The sequence below is a fragment of the Aquarana catesbeiana genome, linkage group LG02, assembly GCF_042186555.1.
Source record: "Aquarana catesbeiana isolate 2022-GZ linkage group LG02, ASM4218655v1, whole genome shotgun sequence".
NCBI lineage: Eukaryota > Metazoa > Chordata > Amphibia > Anura > Ranidae > Aquarana > Aquarana catesbeiana.
In genome coordinates, this window is record NC_133325.1 from 308,802,866 (window position 1) to 308,819,077 (window position 16,212).

At 39.7% G+C, this 16,212-nt stretch overlaps 1 protein-coding gene across 1 annotated transcript in view; it reads left to right on the forward strand.

The window, feature by feature from the left end:
* VWA3B (von Willebrand factor A domain containing 3B) overlaps window positions 1-16,212 on the forward strand; it is a 288,159-nt gene that overhangs the window by 60,912 nt on the left and 211,035 nt on the right. The window contains exons 11-15 of the mRNA XM_073614648.1: window positions 2,756-2,894; window positions 3,994-4,125; window positions 9,189-9,287; window positions 9,912-10,094; window positions 14,128-14,258. Of these exons, the coding sequence (XP_073470749.1) occupies window positions 2,756-2,894; window positions 3,994-4,125; window positions 9,189-9,287; window positions 9,912-10,094; window positions 14,128-14,258 (684 nt within the window). The remainder of the gene's footprint in view (window positions 1-2,755; window positions 2,895-3,993; window positions 4,126-9,188; window positions 9,288-9,911; window positions 10,095-14,127; window positions 14,259-16,212) is intronic.

Consider the following 16,212-nt stretch of genomic DNA (forward strand, 5'->3'; position numbering starts at 1 on the left):
GTCAGGAAAATTTGTCAGAAGTGATTCATGCTGATAGCAGAGTAACAAAGCAGCAGACAGAAATTACACTTAGTGCTCTTAATTGAGACAAGTACACACTATAGAGGGCTATGCTTTGTTCATATTTCGTTCCTGAGGTTTACAACCACTTTAACCACTTCAGCCCCGGAAGGATTTACCCCCTTAATGACCAGGCCATTTTTGCGATACGGCACTGGGTCGCTTTAACTGACAATTGCATGACATTATATATATATTTTTGACTTTTTGCTATAATATCCCCCCCAAAAAAAAAAAAAAAAAAACAAATTTCTTCATCAGTTTAGACCAATATGTATTCTTCTACATATTTTTGGTAAATAAAAATCACAATAAGCATATATTGATTGGTTTGCGCAAAAGTTATAGCGTCTACAAAATAGGGGATAAATTTATGGCATTTTTAGCTTTTCTTTTTTTTTTTTACTAGTAATAGCGGTGATCAGCGATTTTTAGCGGGACTGCGACATTGCAGTAGACAGATCGGACACTTTTGAAACTTTTTTGGGACCAGTGGCATTTATACATCGATCATTGCTATAAAATGCATTGATTACTGTATAAATTACACTGGCAGGGAAGGGGTTAACACTAAGAGGCGATCAAGGGGTTAAGTGTGTCCTAGGCAGGTGTTTCTAACTGGGGGGGGGGAGTGGACTGCCTGGGAGTACAGAGGGATTGCTGTTCCTAATCACTAGGAACAGACGATCACACTGTACTCCCCTGACAGAGTGGGGATCTGCTTTGTTTACACTGGCTGATCCCCATTCTGCCTCTCTGTGGAGCTATCGCGGGTGACCGGCAGACATCGCAGCCTCTGGCCACGTGCATCTGCTCCGGGGCTGCGCATGCCCACTACCTTTAACACAAAGCACCATACCTATACGCTGATTCGCGCAATAGAGCTGCCCTGCCATACTGCGGCGGCTGGTCGGCAAGTGGTTAAAGGGTAACTCCACTCTCATGGAAAAAAAAATAGTATAGCATATACAATTGTGACACAAGTCATATTGTAATTGAATGTTATTAAAAATTACCTTTTCTTTTCAATCTGCAACGCTGTGATTTTCTGTAAGATGCAATGCCATATGGCTACCTGGAGGTGTTCTGTACACAAGTGGTGTACAGAACGCCCTCCATATATGACATTTCCTTTTTGTGTGATTGGCTCACTGATTTTCCCACAAGTCTGCACTAAGATACAAGTCAGATTTTGGGCATTCCTGCAACAAAAATGTCATTTTTGGTGAGATACTCTCAAAGGGAAATCACGTCTAAAGCGATGCAGTCCCTGCCACTTTCCTCATTAGAGCCCTGCAGGTGCAGCAGCTGACTGATAATTATAAAACCGCTCCCATACAGATTCACTATGAACTTGGACACAGACAAACAAACAGCTATTCCTTCAGAATAACAAAAGGTAGGAATCTTCTACAAAGTTTGGTAAAATCCCTGCAATGTACACAGATCACCCACAGGGGAATTTTTTGTCACTAAATTATTTGTTGTAATCTTTTTCGATAGTTAAGAGTTCATTACTTCACAGCACAATATGCTAGAGAGGTCAGGGATTCCTGTTTTTTTAAAGCTCTTTTACTGCTTGTTCAGAATATGTAAATGCTTTACTGTCCATATAAAAAACACAGTCACTTCCAGTGCTAATAGGTCTTCCAAGGTGTGGAGTAACAGATGTCAGATAAAATGGTGGTGTGAAAGGTATATATGAAAATGGAAGCTAGCCTAGCTCTGAGGAAGGAAACGCGTTAGCTGTACTCAGTGTTCTGTGCATGTCCTTCCCCTGGTTTTTTGTCCTTTTATCAGTTGCATTTTGTAAGTACCCACTTTTATATAAAAATTTCTTATTATTAAATTATCTTTGGTAATGCACTAGGTGTGCGCGCCTTCCATTTCTGTTTTTCTTGTAGCTTTAATGTCCATAGTCTGGGCATAGGTGCACTTTAAGGGGTCAGTCCAATTAAAGCAGATACTTTACTTTTAGCTGAAATCTTAGACTGAATCTCCCACTAGATTACTGGTTCTTTTGGTTGGCTCCAGTGGTGAGATCTCCTTGGTACAGTGCCTGGCTCTGTTCCTGCCCAACTTCGGATCGTACTCCTTTTGTTGAAAACTTCATAATATGGAAAGATGAAAAAATATCACAGTGAAAGTAGGAACAGACTTTTTATGGCTGTGGCAGGTGTATAGTCCTTTTATGAGTAATAAAAAAATAGTAGATGGTTTTCCACTTTAGCAACTATCAAAAACAGGAATATCAGCCCTATATGACAGTGACCCTTTAAATTCGGATTCATTTCCCATCAGGGACAAGGTTTACTGTATATGTTTTGTCATGTTATTATTTGTATTATTATTATACAGGATTTATATAGCTCCAACAGGGCAGACATTACAGTTACAATACAATTCGATACAGGAGGAATTAGAGGGCCCTGCTGGTAGAGCTTATGTTTGCATGGGATTCCTCTGGGTGCTGCAGTTCCACTGAGAACGCCAAGCCACACTGGTAAATGAAATAGTTTCCATCAAGACTGTGCCAAATCTGTGTGTGTATTTGTGTGAGATTCATCATGAAGGGGACATTAGACTGTAAGCGCATTTGGTGTAAGGGACTGATAGAAATATATACTTATAGGATGTACCCTGTAAATGCACTTTGTTTTCTCACAAAGGGTTTTTATATATTTTTTATTATTAGAGTAAAGTGGCTTCAGAAAGGAAGTAGAGAGCTGTTTGGAACTATACTTGAGGAGCAAGTCTATATTCTCATTGACACTTCCCATTCCATGAAGGACAAGCTGTTTTTGGTGAAGGAAAAAATATTTCAGCTTATTCAGGTAAAGCATAGTGCCTCTCGATATCACAGACAAGCACATGGGAGAACAACAGATGCTGAGTAGCTTCACCACTATATATATTGGCTAAACTCAATGAAGAATGCCCTTTATAAACAGTAACATTGGCTTCACTTATCAGGGGCATTTGTAGAAATGTCCACACTTCTAGGCCACACTGCCTATATTCAAGTCAGTAATTTGGCCTGACCTCTCCATACTTGTAGCTAAACTCAGCTAGGATGCAGACCCTTCTGATACATTTGATTATATTGATCTATAACCATAGTTCAGAATGATGTCACAGAAGTGGATTCCATATTGCTCAAAACATGATTTTGGCCATAATAAAAGAACATTTGCTATGTAAACTCTTTATTTTTTTTTTCAAATAGCATCCTTTACTTGTCTGTATTTTACTGTTTGTATATTAAACCTGGAAAATGTATTTAGTAATGGACAGGCAGTAGGGATTGGTGGTCTAAGGCTTTTGCTTTGAATTGCTGCCAAGATATTAAAGATGAATTCCAGGTATTGTATAGTTTTACATAGTTACATTGGTTCAGCTTGGACCAATGTAACTTTGTATGTACCATACCTGGAGGATGCAACTGGCCTATTGTATTCCGGGCACAGATGGTCGGCTGCTCAGCACAGGTGCCATTTAGAGGAGAATTAATGTAAAGTATTCTCTGTTTGGACAAGGTGGAGATTGTGATATCACCACCCCACCTCTACCTCGTCCAATCAGAGAAAGCTTTGCATTCATTCAGAAAATACAAAGCATTCTCTTAAAATGGCACCCATATGGAGCGGCCAACCTCCTGTGTTAATAATGTAGCAGGCCAGCCCCTCTGCATGGGATCACTGGAGTAGCAGTGTAAGTGGAGATCACTGGAGTAGCAGTGTCTACTTCTTTGATTTCCAGGTTCCAAGGGCATTGGCCAGATATGGTAAATACATAGTTACATTGGTCCAAGAATTCCATACTTGGAATTCCTCTTTAAAAACTTACCCTTTTAATTCACATCTATTACCTACTCTATAGCTAAAAACGCTTCCATATTTTACAGTTATATTCTTGGTAAATTGTTCTTAACAGGAGCAACTTAAACACAAAAAGATGTTCAACTTTGTAAAGTTTGATTCCAAAGTAGAGGCTTGGAGAACAAAACTAGCAGAGGTTAATGAAGAAAATCTGAAGGAAGCGTCTCACTGGATTAAGGAATTGCAGGTAATGTAGATCTTTTATGAATAAACTCATTCAGAACTTGTAATACTTGTAGCACAGTGAGGTGAAACTTCTGGACCCCCCTGTTAGGAAAAGAGACACAGGGAAACAGATGAACTCTACTTTGTTTCAGATACTGATTAAAAATGAATTATATCAAAAATGATTTAATTCTGGATAGTGTGGAAGAGTTAAAACTCTGTCAGGTTTTTATTGCTATCTTTGCTTGGGAGATTTCATGTTCTCTCTTTGTCATAGTGACCATCGTCAGTGGATAGCACTGTGGATAGTAGTGGAAAATCCAAAATTATACAAGACTAGCAAGAGTAACAACATAATAGAAATCTTCTAAAGGGGCCACCTGTGCCAGGTACAACTGTTTAAGAGGTAATTTTCCCTTACTTTTGGAGAGATTTCACCTCACTTCCTGTTGTGAAGTGCAAGGGAAGTCTTTCTAACAGGAGACTTGTGTGTTAACAATTCCCTGCTCTACAGAAAACGAATAAAGGTTTTTATTTTAGATAAATGAAAGCTGAAGACAACTTATTTGTTGAGTTCTCTTCTTCATCCTTTTTGCCCCTTATCAACATGCTAAAGGAATTTTTATATAAAACCTTACTGTTTTCAATAAAATACTTTATTTTTTTCTTATCCCCAGAAGGACACAGGAATTCTTACATTGACAGATTATACTGTCACCTACAAGATAAATGGACACTGGCACTGAAAAAAAGTTGGGCAGTACAGGATAACCATACTCACAACCATCATGTTTTTGCTGATGTCCTTTGGTTTTATTTTTAGTTCTGGTTATTGAAGCTGAGGCAGTTTTCTTGCCCCTTGCTTATTAACTCATTGCTGTGTGTATCTAGTAGACATATATAATGTGTTATGGTTTCCTTTGCTTGGTAATGGGGATATTTGCTTCAGAAACCACTGTAGCCGAATGGCCATTTGGTAAGGAGTTAAAATTTCTCCTTTTATTTCTAACCTTGCTTACACTTTATGTACTTTATAAGTTGGCCAAATGGGGGAGACCTCCTTTTTTTTTTTTTTTTTACTGCTTGAGCTTACTAGGGGAAGTTTTTATTTTTCCACCATCCTCCTCCTTCCTAGCTATTGAGCACACAACTTTATTCTGGAGATCGAATGTGCACATGAACATGTAGGATCGATGGTGAATGCGTGGAATTGTGCATACTGTACGCTGTACATTGAATCAAGAACTGGTCTCTGTGGCTCAGTGATATAGCTGTAGTCTCTCATAACAGTTTTACAGCAGTTCTGGGTCTGCCCAGCTTCCAATAGTTTGATTTATTTGTTAGCTTTTTCTTGTCGGACACATTATGGTTGTTGAACAGCCATCACATGTTACAATACAGTTTTTCTGGGCTTAGAGAATAGAAAATCCATGCTAATGCAGGCTACACTGGGTGTAACAGACCACAGTCAGAGCATCTGGTTTTAAAGCCTCTTCTGAGCAACTGCAAAGCTTGTGTGGATTTTTAAAGTTGTTCCGAAGCAACATCACCTACCCTGACACAGATGTTTACTCTGGTTTTCTCAACACAGTGCTTGCTTTCCCCTTTTGCTTCTGAGCGCTGTGCCACATGTTCTCATTGCCTTTGGTAATGTAGTACATGCAGGCAGTTAGGGGATTTGTTTGGGTATTAAGCCTTAGCTTTGTTTGTTTGGTCTTTACATCTATCTCTGGTATGCAGAACTGGGGCCCGGCTACGTCACACTCCCAGGCATTACTTGTCATTATTGAGTGCTCTCTCCTCTTTCCTGCAGCTGGCTTACACAGGTATAAAGATCTTTCTTATACAGGATAGTAAGTATAGGTGTTAGGAGCGATGAGAGGACCGTTTTAAGTGTAGTTAGGGTTATCCCAGAATTCTACTTTAAAGCGATCTATCCACTACTGCTTGGACAAATGGCTGTACTTTTTTGCTATTGCGTGATTCCGCACACGCATGGGCCCCTTGGTTAAGATGCTGGAATTTGGCACTCTTGTATTTGAAGCATTTGTACTGCATGGTCTTCAAAGGATATCTCTTCAATTCACTTCTAGATACCATTTATCTAGGAGGCTACAGGGAGCAAGAGCATTCATCTTCCTCAGTGGAAAAAGCCTAAGGCATAGAATGCTAAGTTCTCCCTCTCTCTGAATGGTAAGAAACCTTCCTTTCGTTTCTCCATTTTCTTGTTGCCTGGCACTCAAAATCTCCCATCCTTAGACAAGTCTTCCTCTGCATGAAGATGCACATCGTTAACCTTTGTACTTGGACAACTTGCATCTCTGACGCTTGGGTACAAGCAGTGGTATCACTTCTTGATTTAGTACAGTGAGTCTCCCATGTAGCTTCCCCTGTTCACTCCCCTGTGATATAGAGGGATCTGGATCTGGTTCCCTCTGATACAGAAACCATTTGGATCCATTAGAGACATTCCTCCCTCTATTCTCACCCATAGGGTAGTATTACTTTTGGCCCTAACCTCTGTAAGGTGGGTGGATGCTCATGTGACTCTATAAGGCAGGACACCCTCATCTACTGAATATCTTTCCTCCCCTAAAATGTCTTTTTCATCTGCTTCTCAGGATCAAGTTGAAGAGCATACCAGTAATCCTCTTCGCTCTTGACTGGCACATATGTATATGGTACACTGATCTGGTAAGGATGCTGGTGGACTCTCCATGGCCTCTACCAGATCATTCTTCTGTTTTAAGGACTAATTTACCATCCTGTTTCACGGTTACTAGCTTTAACAGCATAGTTGTTGGTGCCCAGGTTCTGAGAGGCAGGAGCTTCTCGAAATCAGTGAACTTTAAAGTGATAAAAGCTATAAAGATACTTCTTATCATGGAACATAGAAGGCTTACTTCACTTGGTGTGAGTGTCAAGGCTTCTACCCCAAGAGTTTCTTCTCCTTCCTACAGCTAGGTCGGCATAAGGTGGTATTCCTTGTAACCATCACCTCTGTGAGGTGATAGTCTGAACTAGAGGCTGTAGCATCCTTCAGTTGACTCCTTAAGCTGAAGGCAGTCCCCAGTTATTTGTTATTTTCATGGGTTTGATTTCATTTGTTTTCTGTGTTGCCCACCCCTTGTCGGGCTGCTTTTGGATGCCCCAAAAGTGAAGGTCTCCCTATGACCCTCAGTGCATGAGAAAGAAAAGAGGATTTTTGTATTCATCATTAAATCCTTTTTTTTGGAGTCCATTGAGCGACGTGGGTCCCACACCTCTGTGTTTCTGATCATGCTAACCAAGGCATGCTGATAGGAGGAGGGGTCATCCTGAGCAGGCCTACTGTATTTTTTGTTTGCCAGTGTCCAAACCTCCTGTAGGTTGAAGCATAACCCAACTGTGAAAGACGTCCTGTGTCCCTCAAAAGATTCCAAGAAAGTTTACAGTGAGCTCTCCATTCACTAGACATCATAAAAGACCCTTTAATCCTTGATTTATTAATACTATGTACAATATTATGTGAATAATAAAATGAAAATAGCCAAAATGCATGCAACAAGCAATACAAAGCCTGGTCAGTTGAGCTGATACAACACCATGACTCTCACTGGTAATTTTTTCTGTATGCTTTAATACATAATTTTAAAAATAATTTTAGAAATCTGATTTTTTTTTTGTAGTAGAGATGTACTATATTTTATTTGCTAGTTTAAAGGTTTCTGCACTTGTCCAGTATATAAACCTTAGCATTCATTCATAACAGGAGAACTAGATGTGCAGGCCTCATAGTTTTTGTTTATCTTATAAGAATCCTCCAAAGAAGCAAAGCATTTAATATTGAAATACAAAGGAACACTGTTTAATGTTTTAGAAAATCATCAAAACAGGTGTTCTTTGGCAGGCTGCACACAGTGGTCCATTTAACCCCACATAGAAAGCAGACTGGTCAGGCGGACATTATCTTTCTGAAAATATGACAGACAAAACACTTTGCTCATTCATTGATATTTAGAGGCTGCCATTTACCTGACCTTGCATTCCACAAGCAGAATAACAAAAAGCTATGAATATTAAACCAATGTACTCCATCATATCTTGGTATTCTCTCTGAGGGTTTCATAGTCAGAAGTTGCAGAAGGACACCAGATTATCAGAATTTTGATTGTATCTTACATACTAACATTTGAACGCGCTTTTCTTATTAGTAATAAAGCCAGGGTTTAACATCTACAGAACAAAATAAATGGTTGGACATTTTCAAGAAAAATGTTACGTATATTGTGTGTTGCGAGCGCTGTATTTTTTTTATCCACATTGATCAAAACCCCCAGCCCCCGTGAAGAGAGGGATACCTACTGGGCAGTTCATACAAGCAAGAAGGAATTGCTCTTCAGAGGAGGCATTTAGAACAGAAAGTTTGTAACTGTTCAATCATTATAGCAAAAGAGGGTATAAGTTGCGGGATCTGGAGAGATCCTATAAAAAAAGTGAAGGACCTAACAAGAACACAACTGTTGAACCCAAAAAGAAAGATCAAGGAAGAGTCAGGGAGCATGAGAATAATAGGCACATATTGTAGACAATCAAGCCAGATCATAAAAAGATACTGGCACATCCTACAGGACGATAAGTATTTATCAGGCGCCTTACCATCAAGACCCCATATTACTTATAGAAAAGGAAGCAGCCTCAAGGATATGCTGGTCCACAGCCATTATGAGGAAAGAAGCTCCATATCACGTGGTCCCTTAACATGACTACCAGAGAAACCGAAGGGTAGTTTAAATGTGGCCTAGGTTTTTTGGTGTGTGGACATGTACACCTTGTTTGAATTGGTTAGAAGGTTTGTAGAACAAAAACCAAATACATTGTCTTGGCGAGAGATGCAATTAATAAATGTTAATGCTTCAAAACTTCTGAAATCACTTTTCAGCTAATGTTACACCTAACAGAGATTCACACAGGGATTCGGAGCAATAGGCCTTGCATAGTCAGTAAGAGTGCTATACAGAACTTTTGCCAAAGTTAAAACTTTTTTGTATTTTATGTTACAAATGTAATGTATATATTAATTTTAGTTTTGGTTTATCTTAAAAGGTTGGCAGCTCAACAAATACCCTGAAGGCTGTCCAGCTTGCTCTGTCTGATAGTAATACCCAGGCAATTTATTTACTTACAGACGGACGCCCCGATCAGGTAATGGGAGAAAAAAAAAGAAATATAATATGACCATTCAAAAGCTTAAACATCTAAGTCTTACCGCACAACATACTGTGAACTTAAAGCAGCACTGCCAAAGACTAATCATTTTGTTTTGAGTATTGAATGATAAGGGTTATAAGGTTATAAATACATGAAATATACCTGTGCAGATCTAGATATATTAACATAAAGTTTCTTAAACAATTACTGCCACTTGCTGCTACCACTCTTATGTAAGGCCTGATTCACACCTATGCATTTTTAGTGCTTTTTGCATTTTGCAGATTTGCACTACAGAATGTGTTCCATAGGAAACCATGTTAAATGAACTGTAGTGGAAATCTGCAAAATGCAAAAAGCACTAAAAATGCATAGGTGTGAATCAGGCCTAAATGAGGTCTTTGAGCCATTCACCTAACAGTTAGTTAATAAACATGGGTTACCAAAATTGTAGGATACAAAGTGGGTTTTGGAAATATCTAATCATGTAGTTAATATGGTGCAATTTAGTTAAACAAAAGGTTCAACATTTTCACTAAACAGTGGTAATTGAAGAGTTCTGAAATAACAGACATGCTAACCTCTGATATCTTTATTGTCTACATTTTACATTTGTAGCCTACAGAAACAATTCTTGAACACATCAAACTGTTCAGACTCGTTCCTATCCATACAATCTCATTTAACTGTGATGATACAGAGGCTAATAACTTCTTGCATGAGCTCTCCAGCAAGACCAGTGGCCGTTCCCATGCTTATACGAGTCAACTAAAAGATCCTGATGCTCCACAACCTTTTGTGGTAGGTTCCTGCATATAAATCGCACATAGGTAACTGTAGCAATGTCATTGATGAATTCCTACTTCAGACAGGGCATTAGAAGTGAGTTAAAATGAGTCCAGAGATTGTTTTTTTTATGTACACATCCACTATATGACTGTAATGAACATTAAGTGAATGTTAAGGAAACATGGCCAAATGATGTGACAGAGATCTGATTTTTTATGATCGGGTCTGATTGTTATTTCTGATAATGGCTGTATGTGATTGCGTATTAGGTGATTGTGATTGGGTGAGTGGTCATATATTGATTACATATTCATATCTGTGGTCCCCATCCACTTACTGCTGTTTGTTACCTATACAAAGGGGGGATTTACTAAAACTGGAGCACTCAGAATCTGATGCAGCTGTGCATGGTAGCCAATCAGCTTCCAACTTCAGCTTGTTCAAATAAGCTTTGCCATAAAACCTGGAAGCTGATTGGTTTCTATGCAGAGCTGCACCAGATTTTGCATTCTCCAGTTTTAGTAAATAACCACCAAACTGTCTAGGCTTCATCAACCTGGGGGCTAGTCTAATAGACAAATGATATAATTTGCAAAGATTTGGTCCCTCAGCTAGAGCTGAATTCAGACAGACTGAAAAAAGGCAGAAACAAGTACATGATTAATTATCCCAAGAATGTCACTTTGCACCAGCAATTTCACTGTTGTTAACATGAACAAAAGTTATAATGAACCGCAGCAGTATATTAGACTTATTTACTAAAGCAGTGTAAAGAGTAATATGGGCTTATTGAGAAGGCAGAAGGCATTGTACAAAGTGCAGTCACCCATACATCCAAATGGATTTTCATTATACTGAAATCAGAGTTAATTGGTTACCATGGTTGCACATTGCACTTTGTCTTGCTGAATAAGAGGTGTTCATTTAACTCCTTTATATCAGGTGTTAGCAGTTGGTGGGGAATGGTCCTGAACACAAGTAAATCAAAGCTGTCTATGCATATGACGATCTAATGACTTGCAGCCAAATGATCTGAACTCTGAGGTTGGGTTCACATATGTGCGAACTGGATGCAATTATAACTGCATCCAATTCACATAACATGTGAATGTGATCAGCTTTCAATGCAGCCGTTTAACACATGTGCGGGCGGCCGTGATGCATTTTTGAAATGGGTCCTGTGCGTTTTTGGGTCCGTTTCAGGTGCAAATTCAGGGAAAAATTTGCACCTGAACCGGTGAACATAAACGCACCGGACTCTGGACTGCCAATCAAAGCCACATATACACTATATTGTCAAAAGTATTGGGACACCTGCCTTTACACGCACATGAACTTTATTGGCATCCCAGCCGTAGGGTTCAATATTGAGTTGGTCCATCCTTTGCAGCTATAACAGCTTCAACTCTTCTGGGAAGGCTGTCCACAAGGTTTAGGAGTGTGTCTATGGGAATGTTTGACCATTCTTCCAGAAGTGCATTTGTGAGGTCAGGCACTGATGTTAGACGAGAAGACCTGGCTTGCAGTCTCTGCTCTAATTCAACCCAAATGTGTTCTATGGAGTTGAGGTCAGGACTGTGTGAAGGCCAGTCAAGTTCCTCTACCCCAAACTCGCTCATCCATATCTTTATGAACCTTGCTTTGTGCACTGGTCCAAATCATTTGGTGGAGGGGGATTATGGTGTGGGGTTGTTTTTCAGGGTTTGGGCTTGGACCCTTAGTTTCAGTGAAGGGAACTCTTAAGGCATCAGCATTCCAAGACATTTTGGACAATTTCATGCTCCCAACTTTGTGGGAACAGTTTGGGGATGGCCCCTTACTGTTGCAACATGACTGCGCACCAGTGCACAAAGCAAGCTCTATAAAGACATGGGTGAGCGAGTTTGGAGTAGAGGAACTTGACTGGCCTGCACAGAGTCCTGACCTCAACCCGATAGAACACTTTTGGGATGAATTAGAGTGGAGACTGTAAGCCAGGCCTTCTCGTCCAATATCAGTGCCTGACCTCACAAATGCACTTCTTGAAGAACGGTCAAATATTCCCATAGACACACTCCTATACCTTGTGGACAGCCTTCCCAGATGAGTTGAAGCTGTTATAGCTGCAAAGGGTGGGCCAACTCAATATTGAACCCTACAGACAGACTGGGACTCCATTAAACTTCATGTGCGTGTAAAGGCAGGCGTCCCAATACTTTTGACAATATAGTGTATGTGAACTCATCTTAACTTTCCTATGTGCACTGCCCAAATGTAATTCGAAGCATGGTGTTAGGTTATATCTTCTCACCATCTATCAGCTGATGTAAAGAGAAAATTAGATAAACTAGACTTGTGCACAACAGAAAATTTAGTTTCGTTTTTATTTGTAAAATACATAATGTTGTTCTGTTATATTCGTTATTATACGTTAATTCGTTTTCAGATAATTCGTTATTTCTGTAGAGTGTCGATATTCGTTATACCAAATTGATTCGTTTTGTATGTAAATTGAGTCGATATTTATGTATGTATATATATTTGTGAAAGGATTCATAGTTTGGAAAGTCGTTTGTTTATTGAATCTATTAACACACACAATGACAATATCTCTTCTCCTCTGCTCAAATACAATACAACACCCTTCTCATCAGTTCTCAGGAATGCACTTTCCCAGTAATCCAACCTCCAGCACAAAATGAATCAGCTGATTGGACTGTAATGCCCCGTACACACGATCGGACTTTCCGCCAACAAAACCGTGGATTTTTGTTCGAAGGTTGTTGGCTCCAACTTGTCTTGCATACACACGGTCACACAAATGTTGGCCAACAATTATGAACGTGGGAACGTAGTGACGTACAAGACGTACGACAAGCCGAGAAAAAGGAGGTTCGGCTCCTTCTGTTTGATTCTGAGCATGCGTGAACTTTTGTGCGACGGACTTGTGTACACATGATCGGACTTTCCGACAACAAAGTTTTGTTGAAATTCGTTATTTTTTTCTTCGGGCATTCAGATGCATCCAAATATCCGAAAGATGCAAAATTCGGCCGAATTTCGATTCATTGCTAAACGAATTGCACATGTCTCTAAAAAACACCAACTCATCTGACTGCTGTAAAAGGGAAGGTATAGTGTACTTTCAGTTGGCACATATTTTAGTTATTAGGGTAATTCATTTACAGTATGTTGTATATCTAAAGCCAAAGGGTGTGTTTGTTTTTGATAGAATAGGAAATAATTAGAACCCCTGTTGAGTTTTGTTTTTTTAATCCCATTGGAGAGATTTTCCTTCACTTCCTGTCTTGGAGACACAACAGGAGGTGAGAAGAAATCTCTGCAAAGTAGGGTAAAATCCTCTCTTAGACACCTCTCACTGGAGCAAGTGCCCCAATTGAAAATGTCACCTCTATTTCGTTCCTCTTAACAATCCAAAATTCTGAACTTTCCCACACTTTTAGTCCTGTGACAATGGTCACCGGGAAAAATAGAGAGGGTAAATTTCCCCACAGAGGGGGCAGACTGCAATAAAAACCTGACAGGGGTTCTAAACTTTCCCTGCTCTATCCAGAATTAAAAAAAAAGGGCAATTTTGTTTTCATTCTGTCTGCACATCATAAACTTGCATTATGAAAAGGAACAGTAAAGCAAAACAATGATGTAGCACTGAAAATCAGGGTGCAGCACATGCATATGTAAATATGACTGCCCCATGTACTTAAAAAATTATAAAGGATACATTAAAGGTTCTTGAACTATACTTTGACGTAAGCTCAACAAGCAGAGCCCTCCTGTCCCTTCTGTGTTGAACTGTATTGTAATTGTACTGTCTCCCCTCTACATTGTAAACTAGCAACCCTGTATAATAATAATAACAATAATAATAATACCTTGGGAAGATCATTACATTTACTCATCTCTTTTAAAATGCTTGTCTTAAAATACATTGAAAAGACATCTTAATACATCTTTAAAGACATATCTTTTAATACATGCTTTGTGATTTATTGCTTATTGTGACCTAATATTCCCGCTTCTACTTTACAACCTTTCTGATATGCAGAGTGAAGACATAAAACTCCTTATAAATGAGATTGATGAAGGGCAGTCCAATCTGGAGAAGGTCAAAAAACTTCATGTTGAATGTTTAATGTTAGACTGGTATCACAATGGAGCCAAGGATCCATCACATAGGTAATATGTGGCCCCTTTTGGTCCTATAATTGAAATATCACGTACATGCTCACCTTACTGCTGCAGGAGTTTATAATGGTCATCTCTTATTCATCTGATTTAAACCTTTTTTTTTTCTTTTTTCAAAAGAAAAAGAAACTGCTGCTGTAACTACTTAAAAAGTGTTGGCCGTAGTTGAGCTTTAAAGTGGAACTACACTACAGCCAAGCACCACAAACCCAAAAAGTCTATTTAATTCATTTTTAATATTCAAAGCAAACTTATCCACCATCCATCCATGTCTCCATGCTTTATTTTACTGAGAAGTCACTTTGAAAAACAACCCCTAGCATTTCTGGCCGTGGCCATCTTGAGTAAGAACCGATGATTTATGCAACATTTACTTCCTGGAATCCATCTGTACTTAGCTCAGGCATGCAAGCAACAGGGTGTGCTTAGCTTAAAAAACCCTTCCCCCCTCCTGAAGACTCCTGAGATGTATGACATCATTTGCCTAGGCCTGGAAACCAGGAGGTACCTGAAGAAACTGTAAATTAAAAAAAGTTTAAAACAAGTAAATATAATATACTTTCCTGTCTGTTTATTGATGCTAGCTGCATATGGATTAAAAATAGTCAATGTTGATTGAAGAGAGAGTGAAGTTCCGCTTTAATTTATTTATTGCTTACTTACAACTACCTGTCCGTATGGTGACAATCCTGCTGACTTTAGAGAGGAACCCACCCACATGGGTAAGGGAATGCTGTGCGCCTCAAGTGTTATAAAATAAAAACAGAAAAACGCTCCCAGGGTCTTTTAGGCAGCAGAAAGGGGTCACACTGAAGCATAGCTTGATGTAAAAAAAGTTTTTTTATTGGTACAAAATAGCATACAATTTTAACATCACTTAAAAATATGAGCTCTGGTATTGTATGGAGATCATGCATACCAGAGCTAATATTTTTAGGTGATGTTCTGGTTTTGTTATGCTGCTGACTTTTCACTGCTGAATGAAAAGCAATGTCAGCCTGTTACAGGAAAAACCAACAGATCTGCTATCGTGATCAATACATAATAATATTGATTTTTGTGTTTAACCTCTTCATGACGGAGGGAACCAGCAAGTTGAACAAAAAAAAAAGGACTCGATTCCCCCATCCATGCACTTGATGTGGATGGGGAAATCACTCCCGCTGAATCGTTTCTGACAGTGTGGAAATTTGCCCAGCCCTCAGAATACACTCGTCAGCACTGCCGGCTTTCGCCAGCGGCACTGATTGAGAGAAAATTTTCCAACAAATTGGTTGTACACAAGTCCATTGATTATAATGACTTGACAACAGTGGCGGCTGGTGAAGTTTTAGGATGGGGGGGCTCCAGACCCCACCCTTCCTTTTTGACCCCTCCGACGTGGGGAAAACTGGCGTGGTTTCAGCGAAATAGTGGGCGTGGTTTAAATGTGTGGCTCTAAGGGGGTGTGGTTAGCATCTGAGGTGAATGAGGGATGAAGGGAGAGGGAGGGACAGCAGGCCCAGATCCTACACAACAATAGAAATATGTGTATTCTAGAAAGTTTAAAAATCAGCAGATAAAGATACTCTAAACACCTGGTGTTAGCACTTCAATCATCCCGGCACCATGGTTGTTATGGTGTCAGGATGATTGAAGTGCATTATTTCTATTATTACATTGTAATATAAAATGAAATCATTCAACTCACCATAATGCAGAATCAGTGGGAGCCCTGAGCGTGTCACCTGCCACTTCACCTGCCACCAGATGCCATCAGGTGTCCCCATTGGAGTCCATCCTTACATCAGGTGCCCCCCAGCGGAGTCCGTCCTTACATCAGGTTCCCCCAGCGGAGTCCCTCCTTACATAAGGTGCCCCCAGCAGCGTCCCTCCTCACATGAGGTGCCCCAGCGGAGTCCCTCCTTACATGAGGTGCCCCCAGCAGAGTCCTTCCTTACGTCAG